The sequence below is a fragment of the Ctenocephalides felis genome, unplaced genomic scaffold, assembly GCF_003426905.1.
Source record: "Ctenocephalides felis isolate EL2017-DRISC unplaced genomic scaffold, ASM342690v1 CF-g0.4_SCAFFOLD_01170, whole genome shotgun sequence".
Taxonomy (NCBI): domain Eukaryota; kingdom Metazoa; phylum Arthropoda; class Insecta; order Siphonaptera; family Pulicidae; genus Ctenocephalides; species Ctenocephalides felis.
This window is the reverse complement of record NW_020537324.1, coordinates 67,227,453-67,254,810: the sequence shown is the minus strand read 5'-3', so window position 1 is coordinate 67,254,810 and position 27,358 is coordinate 67,227,453. Positions and strand designations below refer to the sequence as shown.

At 28.9% G+C, this 27,358-nt stretch overlaps 1 protein-coding gene across 1 annotated transcript in view; it reads left to right on the top strand.

The window, feature by feature from the left end:
- Nucleotides 1-730: 730 nt before the first annotated feature.
- The window catches only part of LOC113367568 (DC-STAMP domain-containing protein 2-like), a 68,354-nt gene continuing 41,726 nt past the window's right edge, over nt 731-27,358 (top strand). Inside the window, exons 1-6 of the mRNA XM_026609165.1 lie at nt 731-1,622; nt 3,356-3,680; nt 5,880-6,187; nt 8,983-9,176; nt 11,884-12,001; nt 12,087-12,095. Of these exons, the coding sequence (XP_026464950.1) occupies nt 731-1,622; nt 3,356-3,680; nt 5,880-6,187; nt 8,983-9,176; nt 11,884-12,001; nt 12,087-12,095 (1,846 nt within the window). The remainder of the gene's footprint in view (nt 1,623-3,355; nt 3,681-5,879; nt 6,188-8,982; nt 9,177-11,883; nt 12,002-12,086; nt 12,096-27,358) is intronic.

The window sequence follows — 27,358 nt, the reverse complement described above, 5'->3', positions numbered from 1 at the left end:
ATTATGTTTTTTCAACATTTTCAATATTTATCCAAATAATTTGTACATAAGGACTTTTAGGAGAAACATCTCTTGGAGATTGGGATCCAATGCCTTAGAGGATTTTTGGGAGATATTATCGTTTTAACTCGGAACAGTCTTTTTCCCCGCCCACGATTTTTCTATTCTTACTGGACCACTTTACCTAAAACTTTACAAGGTTTTTTTTTTCATGGACTTCTCTTCAATATGAACTTGACTCATCCTGAAATTGCGATTTTACTATTTTCAAATATTGCAAAAATTACGAAAAAGTTGTAATTTTTATTTCAATTATTCCCTATTTTGTGAAACCTGTCATACGATTGCGACATTATTCTAGATTAGTAACTCATTACGATAAGTTCAGATTATTTGTAGGCTTAAAATTATGGGTATGGTAAAGTGTCAATTTTTTGAGACTCCACACTTTTTTAAAACTTTAAAATTAATATATCAAAGCATTTTTTTAATAATTTGTAAAAAATATAGTGAAAATATTGTTTGCCATCTCTTTACGGTCATTTAAAAATCGCATAAAATTTGTTCTTCAAACCACAATACCCATAGAGCTTATAATACATGTATTATAAAGTCTATGAGAATTTGCGTTTAGATGATTTTGCAAATAACTTTGTTATTGCGTTGCCAAGCAACATGCAATACTAATATAAATACGCAAACCTGTTGATATTACCAATAATTTTCAACAATGTCGTTTTTTCGTGCAATTATAAAAGCAAGTTTACTCGAGAGAAAACTATTGCGTTATCAAGAAGAGAAGAAAGTAGCCCTCAACGATTACCTTAAAGGTAGAAAACGCAGACGTGCGAAAATACCCCCAAAGTTTACTTCAATCGAGCAGCAATTTGCTGGGGCGTCATTATGGCGCAGAATGCGAAAAGATGGAACCTTTGCAAATGCTGTGATGAAGAGCTTCTTTGGATTCTGTGGAGGCTTTGTATTAACTTACATTTTCTTCGTATTTTTTGTTTTCCAACTAAATTTTACCATGTGGAGTGCAACCTGCTTGGCGTCAGTGGTAGGGTGCATTTTGACCCTGGGCTTGGCGTTTAGTAAACGTGTGCGATGTATGGTTTTCCTGTTGCTTCCTCAGTTTTTTAGTAAAAGAGGACGCCAAGCCTTGGCTGCTTATGCCTTTATATTAGCTTTGACAGGACCAGCAAAAAACACTTTACACAACACGAATGTTTTATCGGAGTCATTAGCTTGTGGGCAAGAACAACTCAAATCAGCAGCAAGAGAAGTAATAAATATAATCAAAAAACCATACTACGCCATCAAGAATGCTATCAAAAAGCTTGCAAGCATTATATCAAAAATTATTGAAAAATTGCGAGCAGCCTTCACTGCCTTGAAAAAAATAATAATGGGCATTTTAGGGGTTATCAAATCTGCGTTTCAATGGCTTGGCAGTGTGGTGAATATTTGTAACAAGAAATTTGGAACACCTTTTCAAAGATGTATGAACGTTTTTGATGATGCAATAGTGGATTGCAAAGCTAAATTAGGAAGTGTGTTCGGTTGGATGTGTTCTGTGGCGTATGTTGCAAGTGCACTCTGCTACACGGTGAAATTTTTGGGTAAGTACCAAATAACTGGTAAGTACTATGTAATAAGGTATCAATTTCATGATTGAATTTCTTAGCAATGCCCTCATACCATTCCTGCGTCAGAAATATATTTACTTATTCATATATTATTATGATCATATCCTGAGTAAATACTTTGACATTTACATCCATTACATGCTCAAGAGTATTTGACCTTTAAATCCATTACATGTTCATTCAGAAGTAATATTGAAACAAAGCCTCCAGATGTGATGTGAATAGAATGTATTATAAATTAGGATAATGTGAGTTATTAAGTAAAATAAGTAAAACCTTTATTGAAATTGATTAATTCAAACAGTAAATCAATATAAATATAAAAGGTTTTCATTCATCTATATTTTAAAACTTGTGACGCCTTATATATCTAGTAAAGTACTTCATAAAGTTGTATGCAAGAACTTGTAGATGCATATTTTATAAATCCTACGTTTTATCAAGAAAGTTCTTTTCTTTTGGGAATACCAGATGACATTAAATTTAAATTAGTGTCGTAAGTATAGACAGTTTGATATTATTTTCAGGAATTATTTGAATTGATTCGCGATTCACATTTGGCACAGTTGTCTTCCATAATCAAAAAAAAATCATATAGGAACAATATGTTAAATTTCAAACCTACGTTAAATATTTGTATACTAATGTATGTTGTACGACTACCTTTGACGTAACCTCTTAACAATTTTTTTCATAATTTAGTACAATTATGAACAGAATACATTTTTAAATGGATGGTTTCATAACATATTAATAAATTAAAAAAATTATTCAGCTTGGATATCAAATCCGGACAATACCAGAATACAAACTTTAAACCACTATTATAATTTGAAAAAGCAAAGTGTAATTAAAAATTTTTTTTTTAATTATAATATTGTTTCAAAGTTTACGTGTCGGTTTTGTCATAGTTTGGTATGTATATTTTTACACATTAAATTTCAAAATTAATGTTTTTTTATTTCAATAATTGTATTCGCAGTGTAAAATCTTTTAGATTTGCTGAATGATGACACACAAAGTGTCAAAACATAAAAATAATATTAATAATTTACCTTTTCAATTCGTCCAATGAACTGCCAATTGTTCCAAAAATGTTTGAACGTTGAAAAAATAATCAAGATATACATGGTGTCCCAGAACTTAACGTCGATCTGGAACGGTGATAGTATTGACCTTCACTGTCCTGAAATAAATAGAGAAAACATTATTTCATGCTTGTAAATTATGAGTTTTGGTGAAAACTTTTATTTGCTTATTGTAGTTCATTTACATTAGTTTTCTTTTAACTTTGGAACAGTAACCGTGAATAACATTTCTGAGACCATAGTAAAATATAATAACACAATAAAATTCGAAAATGTCCATATTAAGGACCACCCTAGTATATACATATATATATATATGTGTGTATTATAATGATGCAATTTAAATAAAATAATATGAAGCGAAATATAATAAGATTGCTCTTACTATGCAAGAGCAATGTATGTAGAGAAATAGTAAAACATGCCATTAGCATTAGACTGATATAATAACATGCTTCTATTTTATTGTCTTGAGTGAACCAATACGACTAGCATTTTGTAAGATTTTCTAGACAGTAGTAGTAAAAAGAGCGTCATAAACTACTTATGTTTGTAAGAAAAAAATTCTCCATCTCCACCTATGATTTTTTTTTTGATTCTTTACTGTGTCGATTCTAGACTATATTTGTATGCTGCTCGACTTCATCAGTGACAGCATAATTGGAAGTATCAAGAAGAGGTTTCGCCGTTTTGTCACTCACATCCGAACTATGTTTTTTGTATCCATAAAATTTAAGCATTCCTTTGATTTCGAGACAAATCAGTCAAGATCGATGAGCGAAGTGGCCGCCGGAATGATGACGGAGGTCAAACATAGAACTGATACAGTTTTAGCCGTTTTCGACTGGATGAGTTGTGCAACTAGCTTCTTTTTTCTGTTTATTGTTGTAAAGGTCTTCAATTATCGGAGGAAGTATTTGACTGTAGAACATTTCGATAACAGGTAAGTATAAAAGAATCATAGAATATGTGGTAAGGTTTCTCAAATCGTGCCACTTCCTAAGTTTTACTCCAAATGATAAATGTAAATTACATCATCTGGTACTATTGAATGAAACTATCAAGTAAACTTCATAATTAGAAAACTGGTGACTATTGTGAAAACAAATAGTTAAATGGCTATCAGTAAATTTTCTACTAATATTTTTAGCTCAATTGCAATTCTATTATGGCAAGAATATGATCCTGACAATTTTTCTTTAATAACGTTTATTTATATTACATATATGTTCCAGTTATGCCATTAGTTTTAAATTCGAAATTCCAATATCATCCAGCTTAAGTCTTCAAATACTTGCATCTGTGCAAGTTTTCTTACTCATACCAGTTTAATTTATAAATATGAAGAAAATCCGAATAAATATAGTTTTCCAAAGTATTTGCTCAAATTAACAAACACCAAGTTGATGTGAATAATAACGGCTGTATCTTCATAAATAATAAACAAATACAGCAAAATCGACTTCGGAATTAATTTTTTATCCACTATTATTCATTATTAATTGTTTTAGGCAATAGATAAATATTACTATATTTTACTTCTAAGAGCTTCTAAGATTTTTGAAAGGCTATATGTGGTAGGTACCAGAAGCACAATTTTGAGAAAACACATATTTGAATATAAAAAGTTTTATAATTGTGAATAACAAATCAACTAAATAAGGATTTAAAAAACGCAAGTTTTTTTTTCAATTTAATTGCACTAAATATTATTAACTTTTTTACTTAGAGGTACGACGTAAGCAACCTTACTCTAATATAAATTTTTATGTTTTTGTGTTAACGGCTTTTTATAAATTAACTGTTTTAATATTTTATGTATTCATTCTGATTGGTAATTTAATATCAGAAATCATACAAAAAATCAATGATTTTAAGAAATTGAATTATATTAGAAAAATATTTAAACAAAAATTATAATAGCCTCTAGTATAATTATTGATTCTTTGCTTCAGTATTAGACTTCTGTTTTTTTTTATTGTTAACAAGTATTAGACGAAAACAAATTTAGAAAATTCGATCTAAATCCAAAATCTTATATCATGTTATGAGCTTTTAATTACAGTAAGCTTTGGTACAGCAAAAAAAATTGTATAATCTTTGATAGCAAAAGAAATAAAGATGATTATTGAAGCGTAGTAACAGAGAAATCAGGAAATACCAAAACTATTAATTTTGATACTTGTGTACAAATTTTATAGTTTATGATATCATTGAATAATAAAATTAGAAGCTCAAAATTACTGCTCACAAAAAAATTAAAGACTGAATTAAATGTAGGTACAATTTTCTATGAGCACTATTATATAGTTTATATTTATTAATTTCGATGCTTTTGTACAAATTTCATCATTTTGATTAAGGCTATCATTGAATAATAGGATTAGAAACTCAAAATTATAGTTGACAAAAAAATTTTAACGGCTAAATTATTTATATGTACAATTTCCTACGACCACTATATATAGTCTTATTTTGAAAATAAATATTCTAAATATTTGCTTAATGTCGATTAATGTTTAATTAATGAATATCAAATTATTTTAAATCACTTATGGTAATTAATTTATATTACTATTATTATTAATGAATATCAAATCATTTTAAATAACTTATGGTATATAAGATATAATAACAGTAGATAAATATATTGCACTTTGCTTTAAGCCAGGTTATATATTATATTCTTATATAAAGCTTTTCGCAGAATATCAAAAAGTATATTATGTTTTCATGGAAATGTAAATTTCTAAAAAATACATAGTTTATTTACCACAAGTGATATGTTATAAGGTGACCATATGTCCCGATTTTCCGCCTTGCGTCCCGGTTTTTTTTTAAAGGCCATATTTGTCCCGGTTTTAAGTGTTTTGTCCCGGATTTTTAAAAATAGTTCGATTGCCGATATTGTTTAAAATATATTTCAACTAGAAAATTTGAACCAAAAAATGTGCATATAAGTTTTTAGCTCACCAACGCCCAACACACCCCCTGACATTCTCTACATAACATTCCGTCCCGGATTTCGTACAAAAAAAGGTCACCTTATATGTTAACTACTAATAATTTAATGTCTTAAATAATGATTTATAATTATAATACATTTATTCTAGAAACTTTTGATATTTTATCTTTATTATAGATATATCACCGACTACCTACGTGACATCGACTTCGTCCGGGCCAAACAAGACAAAGAAACTGTATTTCCCCTGAATCGTCGCGAAAGGAACAAGTATATAGCGCTCAATTCGTGCAGATTATTGAAAGAGGAACGTGTAAAATTGACCAAGTCAATGATATTTCTACTAATAATGTCATTTAAATTGTGTGCCCAAATGTTAGCTGACTACACGCTTTATTGGCTTTTGGCTAACATTCGATATCATGGGCGTAGTCAAAGCCCTATCGAAATGCCTGATGTCGCAGGAGCAACTGTGAATGGAGAAGGTGAGATAAATGACATTTGGTAAATATCAGTGTATTTAAATATACTAGATGACCCGACAGACGTTGTCCTGTACCCACGTCTACAAAAGTTCCAAATTTTTTAATATCCTATCCTACACTTTATATTATCCTATTCGATGCCCTGCCTTTATGATTCATTTATGGTCTTAGTATAATCAGTATAAAAAATTCAAAAAATAATAATATAGTATCTGTGGTAAAAGAACAATATCACACTTAATTTTACCACACAACATATTTGCTTCAATAATTTTGTCTATAGTTTTCATAGTATCGTACGGTATATTAGTTGCTTTTTAGCAATTATAATTTCTGAAGTACATTTTTCTTTATATAATTAAATAATTTTATAATTTTATAATTATAATAAATAAATAATTTTATAAACATTATTGTTCATGTTGAAATCTTAGGTGAATTAATTTGTAAAATCTAGTTTATATGAGCACTCTTCAATCTAAGATCAACTTGCTAAATATTCCATATATCCAATGCCAAACAAATGAATTTTCGACGAATGAAATAAAATTTTAAATCATTTTTTTTAATAAGTACGAATATTTTTTGTATTAGTGAATAATTTAGTAAAGTAGATCAAAATGCGACATGCATAAGTTTAAAAAATAATGTATATGCAATTTTGGACTTGTTGCGTGATATATTGAACTAAGTTATATAATTTCATCCGCCAAATTGTATCTTATTTTATTTTAATTCCCGGCACATCTCAGCTGCTTTTCGGCAATGATAATGTAGACATTACATTTTTCTTATATTTTATATTCCAATATTATCTAGGCTCATAATTTCAAAATTCAAATTTCAAGTGAATTGACATTTCTAGGAGATGAGAGTTCAAATGATTTCAATGTCAAACAAAGATAAGTGTTTTTTTGTGATTTTTGCCATTTATTTCTACAGTGTTACTCTAGTTTTATCGTTCATTGAATCTTAAAAATTTCCTTTGACAAACTTTAAATTGAATTATCAAAACCCGAAAAACAGTGTAGGAGAAGTATCAGATCATAACCCGTACAGAAGAATATTATATATAAGGCAGGTATATACTCGTATATATATATATATATATATATATATATATATATGTATATATTTATGTATATATATATATATATATATATATATATATTATATGAATATAGTTCAATTAAAAAAAACTATGCCGAAACAATCATAGCTTTAAAGTGAATTTCTAGATAGTGAAGGATTCAAAATAGTTTGTTTTCTTTGAAAAATATATCAGTTTTGACTATCAAAATAAAACTAGTTAAAGTTTTTCAGCATTTAGTTGCAAAGAAACGGCTTGGCCAATCTTCACCAATAACTAATCAACGCGATTCTCAACCAACATTTTTCCAAGAGTTTTTGAATTAAAATCGATTTAAGATTGTAGGCTCTACTAATTACAAATAAACGGGTTAGCCGATCGTCGCACAAAAGTTACAAACGCTAGTCCTTATCATGCTACATATATTGGTTTTTAAACATTTGAAATTGGTGTTTGAAAAAACGTCGACGAAAGATCAAAAATCAGCTCATAAACACACACATATACTTTTTCCAAATTGTGTCTCCGATTCGGAATAATTCGAAAAGTCCAGAAAACAAAATTTGCAAGTCGGATTTTTTCGTGAAAACAAACTTCCCTATCTCGAAGTTCACAAATTAAACAAAAACATATTTGTTCATTCAGAGTGTAAATAATAAAGTTATGAAGTTGATACTAATATAGTAAATAAATTTTAGCCGTAGTAAAGAATATCTTGGTTTTAATTAATCTAAATATTTTAAAATATATGCTATGCTCTACTTCTACAATTCAAATATTATTTTATCAAACTTCAGAAACTAATTTAAAAACATAATTAAGAAATTAATGAATAATTCTTGTAAAACCTAGTGAAGCTAGAATATTTAATCAAGCAAATTTATATATAGTTTTATAATAAAATATTCATTTTCAAACACAATGTACATAATTTTGGTAACATTATATTCGCCGTGTATAATTTCAATTTCAAAGCAAAAGAGAATCCACAATTTTTATCTATTAAAATATTGCTGTATAAATAATATTATTATGCAAATTACTGCACATATAATTTACCATTCCATAATTTCAGTTAACACAAAAAATATCACACACAAATAAAAATGTCAACACAAAATTAAAATTATTATACATATCGTTTCGCTAAATATTTAAACAATAATGAATAATAATTTTGTTATTCAAACAACAATTGATCATTCAATCAATCAAGCATGCATTTAATATTTTTAATTATAACAACATGCATTCAATCTTTTTAATTATTTGTGATGACTCATTATTTTGCATTGAAAAAAGTTTTCATAATTTCATAATAATAATAATAATTTTATTATAATAGTTTCATAAGCTAATTGCTAATATAAGATGTGAAATGTGTAAATAAATTTATTTCTTATAGTCCAGTCATTATAGTTAGTTCACCTCGGAATTCGAGATACCCAGCTGTAAGTCTGTAAATACTTGTATATTGACATTTAAAAGTTGCCTCAAAACCTTTTTTTTTATTGTAGGTTTTGAGACAACTTTTGAATGTCAATATACAAGTGTATACAGACTTACAGCTGGGTATCTTGAATTCCGATATTCTTACCTAATTTAAGCTTGAATGACTGGACTACTATATTTAATTCATTTTCTACTGAAGTAAATCGATTTCCCAATGTCCTAAAAATATTTTGTTTTGTTTCCGTTTATTCAGGCATAGTGGGAGATCTGTTGAGGGGCATTATTAAAGCTTTCACGCCGATAACTTCGAAGTTTAACCTGGACCCTACGCCCTGCCTGCCCGATCCGGTTCCGCCTGACATAGACAGATACGTGCAGATAGTGTCATTGATCGTCATTTGCTGGTTATTGGCAATATTTGAACCGTACGGCTTGAGATTACGACAGGTAATAGAAAATTGTCATAAGCTTGCTAACTTAGAGCATTATTTAGATACTTACAACTTACAACATTTTTACTTTCTATCCTTTACACGACATTTTTAACTTCCGGTAGGGTAAGTTATAGTAATCGCAAAAAAATCGAAAATGAAAATTTTTATATATCTTTACGTTTCAAAGATTTCTGAAATAATGCATACCTTAGAAAAAATGGATGTTTGTGTGTGTGTGAAAATTTAATAATGTGTACACATTTTGTGTAATTTTTTTGCGTTCTCTACAAAAATTTTTAATTACGGTACAGGAAGTTTCAGCAATTTGCCTTAAGGCACGATGCCATGCACCCCACTAGTTATATCGTATTCTGATCAGTATTTTTATATGTACAATTTTACTTTCTCTTTCGCAAATATAATTTCTCATCAAATTTCTACTTTGTGTCATAAGTCTTTTGACTTGACGCAATAACAACTCAATTTTTCAAAGTAGTAATTTTACAATAAATTTTTGTACATAGTTGTGAAGCTCAAACCAAGTACCCTTTCCGTGCAAATTGGGTTAAATATTGATTGATCAGTGTTGAATACATTCAAATCAACCTCACGAAACGGGAAAAACTCATATATTAAAAAATCTTTCGTATAATTTAGGAAATTTCAAGTTTAAAAAACATACCGATATTTAATGAAAATATAGTTTTCAATTATGTTTAAGGAATTTCTAATAGAAATCCCAAACTTACAACGCGAAAACAAAATTTTTCTGTTTTTTGAAATACTAAATTCTTTATTATATTTTCTCAGAGGCTTTCATTAATTATATTATTATATTGCTATTCACATTTACTGCAGTTATTATTTTTTTACTGTAGTCATTTCTTTCATAACTGGAAATAATAAAGATCTTCAAGATTTTCGTCATTAATGACTATATTATTATCGATATTATGTATGAGGATTTTGTTTGAAAATAGTAAAATATAGATAACACAAAACTGTATGTTATTTAGAATTAGAACCATGAAGGACCTTCATAAATTATTAAAATTATTATAAGATATATCACATATATTATTCACATAAAAATCACTAACGACAGTAGCTTTTTATTTTATATTTTTAATAGATAGTTACTTTATATATTCATTTTTCTATTTGTTCATAAAAGTTCATATTAAATTGAATAAAAAGAGGCTCATATGCTTCCAAATTGATAAAAAAAAATCCCTGAAAGTTTTAGCTCCTAATTTTAACTTGCATATAGGCCGCATTCCAACTAAAATTTCTTAGTTTTTCTTCCTGAGTAAAAACTTATTTTATGAAATATATCAAATTTTTCTTGTAAATTTTGATTTATGATCAAAATAAGCAAATTCAATGTTATTCTCAAAATTTTGATTCACTTGTCGCTAAGTTATAAAATTCTATAAAACAAATGGAATTTTGCCCATGTTATTTCTATAAAAGACATCGGTTGAAGTGCAGGCAATCTTAAAGTTAATATTATGAGCTAAACCTATCAGGGGATATTTTTTATATCAATTTTGGAGCAATTCAGCTCCTAAAAGTAAGGAAATTTGAAAACATCCAAATGGAGAATCACCCTAATATTATATATATATATATATATATATATATATATATAAGTGTCCCAGAACTCAACGTCGGGAAAAATTGGAGTGTAACAGGCATAAAAAATGAGAAAAAAAATTCTCACGCAGTGAAAATGATAAGCTTTTAGTTGCAATCTAGAACTTTGGTAAAAATGTGATTATTTTTCGGTCGTTGTGGTTAATTTTAAATTGCATGCGTAATCATGAATAACATGTCTAGAATCGCAATAAAAATAATGATATAATAATTAATTGTTAATTGTCTCATTAACACTTTAAATTTGGTCATATGTGAGTTCGCGCGGCATCCATTTAGCATAGAGTTTTTTCTTATTCAGATAGTCGTGTCATGTGGACTTATTGAGTCACACATGTTAAATGCCCAAGTTTTCAAGTATTAGGACCTTTTCAAACTATACATTTGAAATTATCGAAATTGGTCGGCTTTAAGATGCCCTCCTTTAAAAACATGCTTCAACTTGTGTTTGTAAGTTTCATCAAAAATTAACAATCAATATATTTATGTAAGGAAATTCCTCACTAGGGAAATTTCTAAATGCCTTGTACCCAACAGCAAATAACCCTATTGAACCCAAGGTTCAGATTGGTTATGAGAAATAAATAAATAAATAAAAAATTATTAAAAGTTGACGCATTTAAAATTCAATCAAAACAATCAGTGAAAAAACACGTTCTTATCAATACGATGTTCAGAACAATCACCTAAACAAAGCATAACTGAACATCTAAAAATATTCAAAATCCCCAGAAATTATTTTAACGTTCATAGTTCATTAACTACAGCTGATACAATAATGAAATTTTTTATTAACAACAATCTCACTAACATTTTAACGCAAGCTAAACTTAATCTTTATGAATTGAATTCTAATCATTCAAAACTTTTCTTTCTAACTCCAAATCGTCTAAGCACGAAATTACATAGGCATGATAAAAAAATCGATTAAAAAAATCGTACCTAAAAATCTCGACCATTGATTGACATATTCCTGAAAATTTATGTCTCTGTAATCCAAAGTAAATTATCTATTTCCAATTAAAATCGATCTTTAGATTTACCACAAATTGTTTTTCCCATAGATCGTGATGGCTAATTATCATCCCCAAAGGGCACGTCAGCGAGCAGTGTGGCTCTACAACCACATTATACGATCCAGGGGAAACTTCCTAACCTTCACCAGACGTCAACTAAGGACCCGTTTTAGTAAAGGTACTCGTACTTTGCATATGCCAGATGGATGAATTATATTCGACTAGATCGGAACTTGAAAGTTTCTAGTAAGAACTTTTAGGTGACGAGTTTGTTTGGATGAATAGATAATGCGCTTTTGATGAAATGGTAAATGGTTGGGGACATAGAAGTTGAAAATTTGGAAAAGATGGTATAATTTGGCTAAATGAAAACACTTCATTCATATCGTTGCTATAGTATGTTTATTAAATTTTTTACGAGTGAGCGAAATGTTAGTTCATACGAATAATTGAAATTACTAATAAACTTATCGAAAACTTACATACATATTCCCACATCAAAAGTTGCACGGTTAGATTAAATATAGTAATTATTTAATATTTTTAATATTAAATATATTCTAGATACATCATAATGTCTGCATCAATATGTCATCGATGATACCTCTAATTAGAACAGTTTATACGATTGAGTCTGCAATTAATTGATTTCTAAACTTGAGTTTTCACGTTTTCGCTTCCCTTTTCATTAAAAGGCAAAGGAGTATATAAATGGAGGATAGTTAGTTTCCTGCTGAAAACTTATCCAGTTACCATAAGACCGTCAGGTTACTACTAACTATCGAAGCAATTCCACTTTGAGTGGAAAATCGAGAAATGCGTTTCCATTTTGTTATATAAAGTTAGTTTAACCGCTTTTACAACTCACGAGACGTGGTTGAATGGAATGGCTTTATACAATTTGAAGCACCAATAGATGATAAAAATAATGATCAATTATAATTGCACGGATATGGAAAAGTAAATTTCAAAAGTAATCGTGATTTTACTAGACATATTTTAAATATGGAAATTCAGTCGCAATTTTAAATATAACTCTTTACTTTATTGTTCTTCTAGAAAACAGACGAGTAGCGGTATACGTATTGGTAAATGGTAATAGAATCGTATAAAATTGATTTTAAGTTAAAATTTTAAATATTCTGTTTAAGTTTGTTGAACATATTTAATGTAACAAGTTATTATTGCACATATATGTACTAAGATGGTCCTTAATATGGCCATTTTCGCATTTCCTTGCTCCCAATGGCACAAATGGTTCTAAATTGATAGAAGACAATTCTCTGAAAGTTTTAGCTCTTAATATTGTCTTTTAGATAGAGCGCAATTCAATTAAAAATGCTTATCACGATAAATATTACGTTATCGTGTTTGTATAAACTAGGACATTTAAACAAGACATGAATTACCTTTTATTTCATGAATAATTTTAAAAAAATGAATGACAATGCAAGAAGTATGACAAATGTGTTAAAGAAAAGAAAAAGGTAATATTGTGTGTTTTGTATCAGATGCTTCAACAAACTTAGGTATTACTTTGATCTAAGGTATCTTATTAGGTTAGAGCTATAAGATTTTATTCGGATGTCCCAGGTTCAACATCTTCAACGGATAGCCTGATGTCAAGCAGTATTCACATTGATTTTTACTTGGAAATATAGACAGCAATTCGTCTTCAAGCAAAAATAGTACCGGGGATTGCTGCAATATCCCAATTAAAATGACAACCGAAAAGTTGTCTGCTATTAGCGTTCTATATTAAACATAAAAGTGATATAGTAGTGATATAGTAAAAACAATGAAGAGATTGCCTACTAATATTTGTGTTCTCAGTAACTTATAGAACACGTAGATGAAACACTTACAAAATGGTGTACATGGACAAAATGACAGTGGCCTTAAAACCATAATAAAAATCCTACCAGATGTTGAGCGTCGTTGTTAGTCATGTTGCAGAAATCCGTTTAAAGGTGTTTCGCGCTTTGCAAAATTTATTATAATAAAAATACTCTCTTACAGGTAATCAATAAAACAAAGATGAGTAAAAACGATTGTGACTGGTTATAATATAATTAAATAAATGAGTATGATTAAAAACCAAAGCATAATGACGTTTTGTCCAGACTTACTGTAAGAGTATTATTGTTTACTATTACAAATTACTTAATGAAATCTATTCAATCTCTCATTTTTCTCAGGTAAATCAGGAGTGGATAAAGTGACATTCGTGGAAATGGTGCGAGCTAAATTGATCAACATTCCTGTGATCCGTTTTTTTCTCGATGATAAAAAACAAGTATCCTGTCTGGTGTGTGCATCTATTGAGCGCAAAGGCGAGACTTTCATACGATGCGCGACTCCCGCCTGCATCGGAGTTTTCTGCGAAAGTTGTTTCGGGGACTTGCACAATAAATGCACTATTTGCCTGGATCCTATCTCTTACGGTAATTTGATAATAAATATTGAGAAAATATTGAAATATCTGTCTACTATTATCACTATTGTGGGATACAGGAACCTTTGTATACCACGGTAGTTGAAAAAAAAGTACCCACCCTTCTAATTTCGAAGTAGGGGAATTAACAATTTTATCAATATAACCATTTACAGTATCATATATATTTTTAAACAAATATCATTTAAACTAACTTGAAGCAAATTGCTGGAACTTTCCGTACCAAAAACTAAATTATTTAAAAAAAAGTTTCAAAACTTTGAAATAATTAGATTTTTGAGAAATTGTAAAATTTTAGAAAAAAAATGGCTCTCTGAAAAATTTCCCGTAAGGCAAGTTATAGTAATTACAAAAAAAATGAAAATGAAAATTTTTATATATCCTTACGTTTCAAAGGTTTCTCAAATATTTTTGCATACCTCAGAAAAAATGTATGTATGTTTGTGTTTGTGTGTGTGCGGATACAGATTTTCGTCGACGATTTCGGGAACACCGATCACCGATTGTAATAATTCAAAAAACATTCGATTCGTATTGATAAGGGGACGTGCTGATTGGTTTTTGGCGTAAGCGGGTCTAGCCGTTCCGAAGATATGGGCCAAAAAGTGCTGAAAGCGGTAACTCAGTTTTTAGGAGAACGGAGCGTTCGATTTTGATAATTCAAAAAACATTTTACTTGTATTGACAAGATGAAGAACTGATAAATTTTTTGGAAAGGCGGATATAGCGGTTATAGACTCTCAATAAAAATAAGTTTAAAAAATGGCATTTTGCGGTCAAAAATGTTTATTGGACATATGTACATCAAATTATCAGATTAAATCATCATTATTTTATATAGGATTTTGAAAATGTGTACACATTTTGTTTAAATTTTTCTGGGTTCCATACAAAAGATTTTTAATTACGGAACGGAAAGTTCCAGCACTTTTCCTTAATGCACGATGCCATGCACCCCACTAGTTTTTGAATTATTCAAATCGGTTAAACCGTGTTCCCAAAAACGTCGACAAAAATTTGTATCCTATCACACACACACTTTGCCTTAATGCACGATGCCATGCACCCCACTAGTTTTTGAGTTATTCAAATCTTTCAAACTGCGTTCCCAAAAACGTCGACAAAAAATTGTATCCTAGCACACACTCACACACATACATCAATTTTTTGGTATGCCAAAATGTTCAGAAACCTCTGAAGCGTTAAGATATGTATACATTTTCATTTTCGATTTTTTTGCGATTACTATAACTCACCTTACAAGAAGTTAAAAAATACCAATTATATTTTGCTTTAAGTAGCATTAATATTCTAAAATTCATAAGCAAGAAATATTTACCATATCTCAATTCCCTTTATATAACTTTGAACAAAAGTTTTGGACTACGTTACGGCGAGTTTGTACAACTTTTGTACAGAGTTTTGTACGGAAGTTGCAAAACTATATGTTGCATCTAAATTTAAAGCTACGTTTAATAACTACGAGCTTCATATAAATTTAGATGAAAGTTATTTATATCTAGATTAAATATAATGGTGCTGTAGATGGTAATTTCTTAGCAAATATTTGCTTAGCTCAAATATTCCGGTCTACTGACAGAACAGATCTCAATCAAAGCTTTTGCTAATAATAGACATCTCGGCTTTAAATTGTTATGTCACATTATATGAATATAAAATACTTTCACTAAATTTACTTTTCATACATTTTATATATTTAACCCTTTCCGCTCCTATGTCAAATGTCACTTAAAAAGTGGCAAAAAGACAGAAGGCTTGGAATGTAAAGGGTTTATGGCTCTTGATTGCTAATTTAACTCTAATTATCATTTACCCAGGTGATCTGAGCGATGCAGTGAGTGATGTGATAGATTCTTCAGATGATCCTGCTTATGCTGAGAAAAAACAGAGACGAAAAGACAGGCGAAAACACTATCCTTATTCGTCTGCGTCCAGTAGCGACCTGGACTATAGTTATCAAACCAGGAAGAAAAAAAAGACATCTCGTGCAGAATTACAAGTTATGTACACGAAGTCAAGATCACGTGATATAGAGAAGCAACAGTTGATGGATGATGTCAGTATGCAAGTTTTCAATATTGAATCACGGACCTCTGACGAGACTGATAGCGATTTTTCGGTATAATCATATACTAATTAATTGTATAGTGGAAATAAGGTAAGCTTTGTATCTTTTATATAAAAGGATTGGTATTTCGTTGCATGTGCTGAATATAGTGGAGAATAAAAAAATTAATTAATTTTTTATAATTATTAATATGGTTAATAATATAGTAGGAGATTGAATGATACCTACATGATTGATTAATAAAAAGGTGATTTTAAGTCTATAAAATATTATCAGATTTGTTGCATTAAGATTGTGATTACATTGGCCATGAATAAATATGCGATTATGACTTTATTAAAGTGTCCAGATTATTTTTTATATTTGAGAATTTCGTGACTTCATTGTCATATTGAGCAATTCTTAAAAAAGTCAAAAAGTAAAATTCTCAGAGTTAAAAAGTACTCTAGAATTTAGAGATAATTTTTTTTTTCTTTCATTATATATAATTATTGTTTATAATTTTTATCTGAATAAGCATGTGTGTGTATAAGCATATTATGTATTTACGTGTATATTTGCAAAATTTTAGTATATAAATTGTTTGTAATAATATTTACTGTGATCTCTTACACCAGATATATTGTCTGATTGAGATACAGTTATATATATATAACAGATTTTCTTATACACTTATATTTTTAATATATAAAAAAATTAAATATAAAAATTTGTAGATCGCAAGCTGTTATATGAAAAAGGGCATCAATTAATTTCTTAACAAAACTTAATATTAGAAGTCGAAGAGGTTCCTTAAACTTGTTATAAATAGAAGCATGTTATTATTGTATATCACACCGAATTCCCATGGTATACTCCTAGGTTAAACATTTTTTAAGTAAAAATTTAAAATAATCATGATCAATATTCAGTGGTTTAAACAATATTTTAAACTAGTGGTCATCTATCAGAAACATATTATAACTTTATGTAAACAGAATAGTAGAATCGCTTATTAAAGTAATTCTCTAAATATCAATGTAATATTTATCAGATAAATTTATATGTGTTTGAAAGTGTGTGTGTGTATGTGTGCGAGTAAATGACATAAGGCAAATAACTCATAGGAATTATCATGTGAAATTAAAAAAAAAATATCAGAATAAAAAAATCTATCAGAAAAAAACATAACATTTAGTGAAAGCACTAAAGCACTAATATCAATATTTTTTCTTATCATGTCTAATTCTCGGATAAAATAGGTAAATGGTAGTGGCTATGATAAATTTCTTTTAGGGGTCCATATTCGTATGAGTTGATAGTAACAAATTGTTATAAATATGTGTATTTGTTGTGCGATAAGGCGCTTTACACATAAAACCTAACTTCCAAAACGCACAAACGTCAAAAAAACAATTTTATCATAAGTACATATTTCTGATGTCTCCTTGGTAACACGTACGTGAAGTTAGGTTTATATGTGTAAAACGCCTAATGTCACAACAAATACATAGCTTTTTGACGATTTGTTACTACCTACTTATACGAATATAGACCAATAGACCCATAACATAGCATTACTGTAACATACCTATTTATCCAAGAATTAGCACCTAAAGTTCTCACATAATATTAATCAAGGAGGAGTAAAATTTGTCAAAAAAGCTGGTCATTAAAGTATACTATAACGTATAATGTAAATTCTATCCTTTGTACTCATATTTATTTAAATTTATGTTATTATTTATCATTATTGCTAGATGTTAGATTATTTAACAATTATAATAAAGATTGTAATTTAAAAAAAATAAAGTATACACGTAAAAAAACGAATTATAATATGTATTTAATAAGAATCTACTCTAGATGAAGGTAAACAATAGAATATTGGAACAAAATTTTCCAAATACCTTCCTGAATGTACGACTGGATGCACAAATAAAACTTCTTACAGGATATTGAATAAAGAAGCGTAAAGTTTTACAAAGAAATATCTCGCCGTTGAAGCATACACGTGAATAACATTATCATTCGAAATTTTATAAAATATGACTCTGCAGAAATATATTTGCTTCAGTACTTGGTGTATGTATGAGTAAATCATTGTCATGAAACATTCTTCGGAAACTCGAGTAAAATATGGAATGTCAACCCTTTGACGAAGGTATTCCGACTATGATATCGGCGTTCTAAAAGCAACAGCAATATACAGTTTCAAAACTATAAAATTGGTATTGCGGAAAATTTAAACTACACTTTGTGTGTTGTTTTCAATTGTTTGGAATTGCATATTTATTGTTTACCGTATTCGAAATATGAATACTCTCAAGATGTTTCTTGTGGAAAATTACTTTAAAAGTTTAACAACTTAAACGATATTGAATGTTGTATTTGTTTGATGAATAAAGTTTAATGCAACAAATAAGTGTAATATTTTTTTTAAATATATATTTATATACATATATATATATATATATATCTATATATATATATGTATATATATATATGTGTGTGTGTAAGGATAAAATAATACCATAGTTTTATATATTTTTGATCTTACTCCTATATTTCTGCATCAGTTATTTGTTGTACATGTTTTCCTGAATCATGTAATAAATAAAAGTGCACCAAATTGTGATCCAAGAGCAATGTTCGCAATTAAAATCATTTAGTTTTTTTTAACAAAAATCTAGGCTTTTCCATAAGTTCAATATAGTCATGTCCCTTTTACTAGGTAAAAGTAGTTTGAAATAGAATTTAATTATGAAAATAACTATTGCAAAACATTAATAGACATAGATAAACATTAATAAGGAAGGTGAAAATTTAGGATCGCACGTAATTTTTAGCTGCCATATAAATTGAATTGAAGAAGGATTTAAGCTCTTCCATTGAAGCTCTAAAAAGTTTTAATCTGTTTCTAGTATAAAATACTAATTTGGCTTTCACTAACTGAAATAACAGTAATACAAAAATCATTTGTTCTAACAGTCAGTTGTTATTATTTTTGTATTAATATTATTATTTTATTTTATTTTAACTATGTTTCGTTTTATAATCAATTTATTGTTTTTTTTGTATTATTTTTCTTTTTGCACCTATCAATTTTGTAAATAAGGCATTATAGTCCTGATTAACAAATATTATAACAAAAAAAAACTAACTGAAATTTAGATCAAAAACGATTTTATTACTAAACTCATTATTGTAACATATTGGTTTTTGGTACAAATGTGATTTTTTACTACGCATTACAGAAATAGAAAAAAAATGTGAATAGAATGAAAACTGATCAAGAAAATAAAAAAATAGGCTTGTCTCCTAAATTTGAACTTTTTTATAAGTTCAAAAAAATCTATTTTCTGAAAAATACCCATTTTTTTCTTGAGGAATTTGGATAAAAAACGATTTATTTATTGAAGTGACTATTGCAAAATTGGGGTTTATGGAAGGAGGGTAAAAATTTAGGACTGTATGTGATTTTTACCTACGCATTAGAAAAATAAGAGTAAATAAAAAAAAGAGTCAGAAAAATCAAAAATGGTTTTAAGAGGGGCCAACTCTCTTTGCTTTACAAAAAATGCTTTCTGAAGAACTATTTAAACTTCTCCAAAAACTCAAAAAAAATTCAATAGGTTCAATTAGGAGGGTGAAAATTAGGATTGTATGTGATTTTTAACTACGAATTAAAAAAATAGAATAAAAAGAAAGAGAGTCAATAAAACTAAAAATGGTTTTAGGCTTTGCTTTGCTTTCTGGAGAACAATTTAAACTTCTTCAAAAACTAGAGAAAATTTTCACTAGGATTCTATTAAAAAGTTTCACTCACTGCAAGCGAGAAAAAAAAAGGTTAATAAAAGACGGTCATTAAAGTGGTATGGCAATATAATGGTATTTAATACAAACACTAGTTCATATTTAAATAAAAGAATGTGTAAAATTATATTGATAAAAGTTGGCAACATTACTGTTATCGATGATAAATCTATCTTGACTATTATTTTTTTATGATTGAATATCTGTGTATAAAAAGGGGTCTCATTGAATATATATGTGAACATAATCCAGTCAATAATTATTATGTCAAAATTTTATCAACATCGTGAATTAAAAAGCTTACCCAAATTCAAATGCTTACCCAAAAAGCAGCTTATTGGGTAAGCATTTAAAACTACAAAAATACCTCCGAAACCCTAAACTTGTTTTTTTGGAGAAACAGATTGTAATTCAATAAAAAAAATAAAAAAAATCTGTAAATACTATAATAAAGGTTTCACAAGTATGTCCATGTGACTATTTAGAACTTTTATTCCTATGTTATACATATTAATTTTCCAGTTCTCTAACTCCAAGTGAGCAACTCAATAGCCTTGAACATTTGATATTTAATTCTATCGCATGAATATATAACAGATCTGATTTTTCGAAGGTCTCTACACCGAAAATGTTGAAGATTACGAGCTTGTCGTGCCAAGAAAAGTTGACTACGACGGATCGTTCGTCTCCAACTACATACCTCACTATTACAACTTAGACGAGACCAGAAAAAAAACGAGAGATTACCCAGGACTCCTTCATACATTACAAGTTTCCCATTGAAGGTTAGCTATTAAAAATAACTAAAAGTAGTAGAAAAAACATATCGCGTGTTCGGTTGTGAATAGACTTGTTTTGTTGGAAAATATTTACTCTATCATACAATCGATAAGTTTTGCGAGGACGAAGTTGAGAACCGAAATGACATTGTTGTTTGATTGCATCTCGAATCGCAAATTGCAAACTATATGTAGTTCGAATGAAATGAAACTTTACTATTGAGTGTTAAGATTGGCAGTATTTCAACTTTGAATGCAAATTTAGATGCAACTATTTGAATATGATAGACCGTAGTTGATGATCAATTTTGTTGGAGAATAATATTTTTGTGATTTTTTTAAAGTTTCATCCTATATATTTTAAATATAAAAACATATTTTTCAGTAAAATAAAATATAATATAAATTTATTGCATATATGCCTAATGGCAAAAACATTTGAAAATATACTAGTATTATATATATATATATATATATATATATATATATATATATAGACACAATGTGTAGAATCTTGGTAAAAATATTTCAAAGAGTCTTTTCTCCATTATATCTTCAATCAGTCTACAAACAACACATATATTACACACTATCTATTTGTGATTTTTTTAAATTAGTATTTTGTGAAAAGTGTTTAATTACAAGTTTAATGTGTATATTAATTAATGTTGTGCATTTCCATATCCTAATTGTAAGTACTAATTTACTCTTTTTATTTTTTTTCACTCCAATTTAATTGTTTTAGTTTTTAATTTATTTTTCAATTCATTTCATTCAATTGTTTTAGTTTTGAATGAAGGCTAGAATTATAGCCAAAACGTATGGATGTAATATACATTTTTGAAAAAATAGTCGAATTTTCAATAAAAAATGACACTTTTAATTCATTTGTCGCTAAGTTGTACCTAAAAAATTTTTTTTTTTAATTTTAAAAAATTTTCCATGTTCTTTCCATACGAAGTTTGATTGAATTGTGTATTATCTTAAAGTTAATATTAAGAGCTGAAACTGTCAGAATTGTTTTTTATCAATTTGGAAACATTTGAACCCTTGGTGGCAAGGACATTTGAAAATGTCCATTATATATATATATATATATATATATATATATATTAGGGTATATATATGTTCTCAAAGTTTTGCAGTATTAAAAATTAGCAAAAAAAAAATCCTAACTTTTTGACGATTGCTCGGCAGGTAGGGCAGATAGGGCAGATAGTGGATCCAAAATGGAAATTAATTGCATATAGCGAGAAATAACGTCATATAAGAATTATTTTTATACTCATAAGCTTTTCTAGTTAAATTCGCTGAAAACTCGAAAATTAGCCTGATCAAATACACTAAAAAATTTTAGCGAAAAAATCTTGGAATCTCGGATTTCGATTAAACTCATAGTATTTATTCATAATGAAGTAAGTAAAATGCGAGAAATAACGTCTGTTAATAATTATTGTAATACTACCCTCTTTGAGAAGATACCATGGTGCACCTAGGCCAAACGTGCTCTCAACCTGAAACTAAGCTAGTTTCAGGTCAGAGTGAAATCTCGAATATCTCAAAAACTATTGTATGAACCAATTTTGGATTTTTGTCAAAATCTTGGTAAAGTATGATAACAATGTGTGCCAAGTTTCATTAAATTTGTGTAATCCCCTTTTGAAAAGATACCATGGTGCGTCTAGGCCAAACGTGCTCTCAACCTGAAACTAGGCTAGTTTCAGGTCAGAGTGCAATCTTGCATATCTTGAAAACTGCTATGTGAAACATTTTAAAAATTGTCAAAATCTTGGTGAAGTATGATAACAATGTGTGCCAAGTTTATTAAATTCGCATGATCTCTTTTGAGAAAATACCATAGTGCACCTAAGCCAAACATTGTTATTATACTTTACCGAGTCTGTGACAAAAATTATAGCGAAGAAGAGTTTTTATCCAATATATTCCAAATATATGAACATATTAATCAGTTAATATTTTCACTTTGGCCGAGTTTTGCATAACTTATCCCAAAGTTAATTACATCACACGACTAACAACAAAGAAACAAAAGTAATTTTCTATTTCGTCTAAAACAAAATCTCCCATCTTTGTGCTAGGAGAGGAACATCATTTGGAGCTGTGGCCAAATCACGATTTCATCGGCCCAGGCCTAGTGATCGAAAAGCGACCGACTCATAAAGTTCAAGACTTTATTATCGAGAAAACCCAATGTTGATCAGTGTCACTTTCGAGGCACAATCAGGGGGATGCCCGATACTAAAGTCGCTATATCCACGTGTAATGGACTGGTAAGTATACATTGACACATTATTAGGGTATGATTAAAAAGATTGGTCTAACGAATCGGACACATATTGAAAAATGCATTAGGTGTGATTGTGGATTATACTGCGTTCATTGTTTTTTTGAAAGTACGAGTAAATAAATAAAAACTTAAAATAACACGATAAATGATAACGCTTTCCGCCTATATTTAGTTCGCATGTTTGTCTCTCGTTTCATCATTTTTGAATCATCATTCAATGCAACAACTTTTGCCTAAATCATGTACTAAAATGTTTTTTTTTTCTAAGAAGGGCCTCTCCCAAATTTAATATTTTGATTTTACAGTTCAATAAAAGTCTAATTCCTGAAATCGTGCGGCAATTGTGTTATTGTTTTCGACTGTGATCCTAGACAGGTTATTCACGGTTACGGTTACATAGTTTAAATCAACAAAATTTGTAAAAATTTACTACAATGGTCATAACTTAATTAAAGCTCTGAATTGCACTTAAAAGCTCATAGTGTTCAAACACGTGAGATATTTTTCTTCAAATTTTTAATGATGGATTGATCATAAAATCAAATCAGGCATAAACATAAGTTAGAAAATAATACCAAAATTGGTTTTATTAAACGACTTTTATTGTCAGAAATAATTATGTAACCATTTAAACAAAGAAAATGATGCAATCATTTAAACAAAGCTTATTATAATAAAAGCGAGTGGTGTATGGCACCGTGCCTTAAGGCAAATTGCTGAAACTTCGCGTACCAAAAATTAGATTTTTAAAAAAACAAATATGTTTTAAACTTTGAAAAAATTAGATTTTGAGAAATCTTAATTTTTTGAAAAACATTACTTTTTTGGAGAAAAAACTTTTGGAAAAAAATGCTTTTATTAGTTTGAATTAATTTTGAAATTTAGAACTTTTTTTAAAGCAATCGCAATGCTTTGGCTGTATAGAGAAGGAATATCGAAACGCGTAAGCGCCTCGTCGCCGTCAAAGAGACAAACGATGTTACAAAACCCATAGAAATGTAAACCAAATTAATACACATTATTAAAATCTTCATAAAATATCTGATAATATGATGTGCATATGTCCAATGATCATTTTTGACCTCAAAATGGCGTTTTTTTTTACATTTTTTACTAGATCTCCAAAACCGCTAAACCTGCCTTTCCAAAAATTTATTCAGTTCTTCATCTTGTCAATACAAGTAAAATGTTATTTGAATTATTGAAATCGGATGCTCCGTTCTCTTAAAAACTAATCTTTGAGTCTTGCACTAACCACCACGTCTCCATTTTAATAGGAATCGAATGGTTTTTGACACTACAGATCATGCTAATGTAGGGCGATGACTTAATTCAATAATGCAAACTTGTTCGAACAAACATACTTCATCTTTCTACCTTTGGATCCTATCTCAAGATCAGTATAGTTCAGCTGTTATAAAAACTGTCACTACCGTGCCCTGGCACAACCGCACCCAGTGTTATCTTACTAACAAATAATTTCTCAAAGTCAGCTCACATTGTTGTGTTCATTAAACGTCCGACAAAATCAAATACTTCCCCGCAATAACTAATTAAATCACAATCAATGTTTATTCGCCAACGGTCTATTTATACAAACATCCACCGCATGTCATTCAGTGACATTGATCTATTGATTTATTAGCAAAATAACAAATCGATATGTAAAATATTCATTGGCTTTTCCGATTTCTGCAGTCTGGCTTTATAAAACACCGTATGACGAGTATGTTATCGAGCCTGTGAAAGGTCACGCGCCGAGAGAGAGTAAGGGCCATCCGCATATCCTCTACAAAAGATTGTCTGCAAGCAACGGATCTGTCGAGGCACATGTCTACAGAACTAATTGTGGAACCACGGGTAAAATATTATTTTTACTAATATTTATTACTGCCAAAGCCTGATATCAGGCAGCTTTGATGTCAATTTTCTACTTTGAGTAATAGATCACAATATAATTTCAAGTGGAAATCGCCCTTCGTGGGCATAGCTGCATCATTCAATCATATGATAACTATTAGACGTAAGAGCTAATATAGGAGAATGGTAAACCGATGGGTTGCCTTTCTCATAAAATACGTTAGGTCATAAGTGTTCACAAACAGCTTATAGAACATGTAAAGTAAGACTTCTAATTGCTTGTGTTGAAACAATAAAAAAACTAATATTTATAAACTAATGGTGTATGGCATCGTGCTTCAAGGCAAATTGCTGAAACTTTCTGTACCAGAATTATATATATTCTACGAACAAAATCAGTAATCAATAAAAATTGATCAATGATTTACAACAATTGTTTTCTACATTTTTAAATAGGTAATTATAATCACTATATATTTTATCGTTCATAAAATATACAGTGAGGATCTTATCCCAAACTGGCTCAAAACACTTGAGAAAGTTTACATTAGAAAGAGGGTGACGAATAAATCCATATGAGGATATATTTCTTACGATTAGAATAACGCATTTTCAACTGATTTGTAAATTTAAAATTCTTATTTGAAGAATAAAACTTTGTATAGTTTTGAAAATTTTGAAAAAAATCTGAATATTTTGAAATTAGCTTGAACCGTGAAGTAAACTTTAAAAACTAACAATCTTGTACGCAACCCAACAAAATTAAAACAAAATTGATACTCATTTTTGAAAATTTTATCAAATATCTGATAATTTGATGTGATATTTCTAATGATCATTTTTGACCGACATATATCAAGTTTTTTTTACTTTTTCCTCTGTATGTCAGAAACCCCTAGACCTGCCATACCAAAAATGTTATCAATTATCATTTCGTCATACAAATACAATGTTTTTCGAATAATTCAAATCGAGTTCTCTCAAAAAAATTTAATTACCGTTTTTGGCACATTTTTCCTGTATCTGCGAAACGGCTAAACCTGTCTTCACCAAAAACCAATCAGCACGTCTCATATCAATAGGAATCAAATCTTTTTTGAATCATTGAAATCGGTTCATACTACATACATACATACTGCACACACACACACACACACACACACAGACATCCATTTTTTCTGAGGTATGCCGAAAAGTTAGAAACCTTTGAAACGTAAAGATATGCAAAAAATTTCATTTCGATTTTGTGCGATTTTATTAACTTTTTGTACAGCTAACACAGCTCTACGAGCCAGCAAGCTGCCTAAGGATTTTAAGCACAAAAAATTAGCTTTTGTAGTCATTATCCATAAAAATATATTTAACTTATGGGTGCATGGAATCGTATCATAAAAAGCAATTGCTTAAACTTCCTGTACATTAATTTGAATTTTCTAAAACCATAAAGCACGTAGAAGCATCAAATACCCAATAAATCGGAAAAACAATCATGCTTTCTTTACAATTTTGTCGGGAAAATTTGAGATACTTAGATTTATAGGGTAGGTTCCCATCCATGACGTAGAAATCTCCCGTTTTAGACATTTTTGAAATTTTTTAACTTACAATATGTTATAACAAGTTTGGAATAAATTGCAAAGTACAGAATATTTTTTGAGTAAATACTTTTTCTATTCGTAAACAATATAAATGTTTGCTAAATAAATTGCATTTTAGTTGTAATAACCTTATTGATAGTCAATGTTATTCCAATGATAAAAACGAGGGCTAGAACAAACTGTTCCGGCTCAGCACAATCGATATCAAGCAGTATGATATCAAATTCCTCTCAAGTAAAAAATCTCGAATATAATTTCAAGTGAAATAATATATATACAATATAATATAATCTCCCAAATATAGGGACTAATTTTCTGATAAAATAGAAACGCATATAAGCAATGCTACGTTAGGGATCTATCCTTGTATGAATTGATGTAAAAAATGTCAAAAATCTATATATTATATGTGCAATCACTCATTTCAACTATAATAGGTTATAGAACTATAGCTATGATAGTTTAGAAAAAAAAGTAATAAAAATTAGTAATTAGTTGCAATGCTAATAGCAAGTATTACCAAATTGTTATTTGGTCTAAACTTAAAAACTATCAAACATCCTAAAATTTGCAATTAAACCCATACTATCTCTGGTGACAAAAATATCACATAATTTTAAATGAATTTCTTTTGCAGAG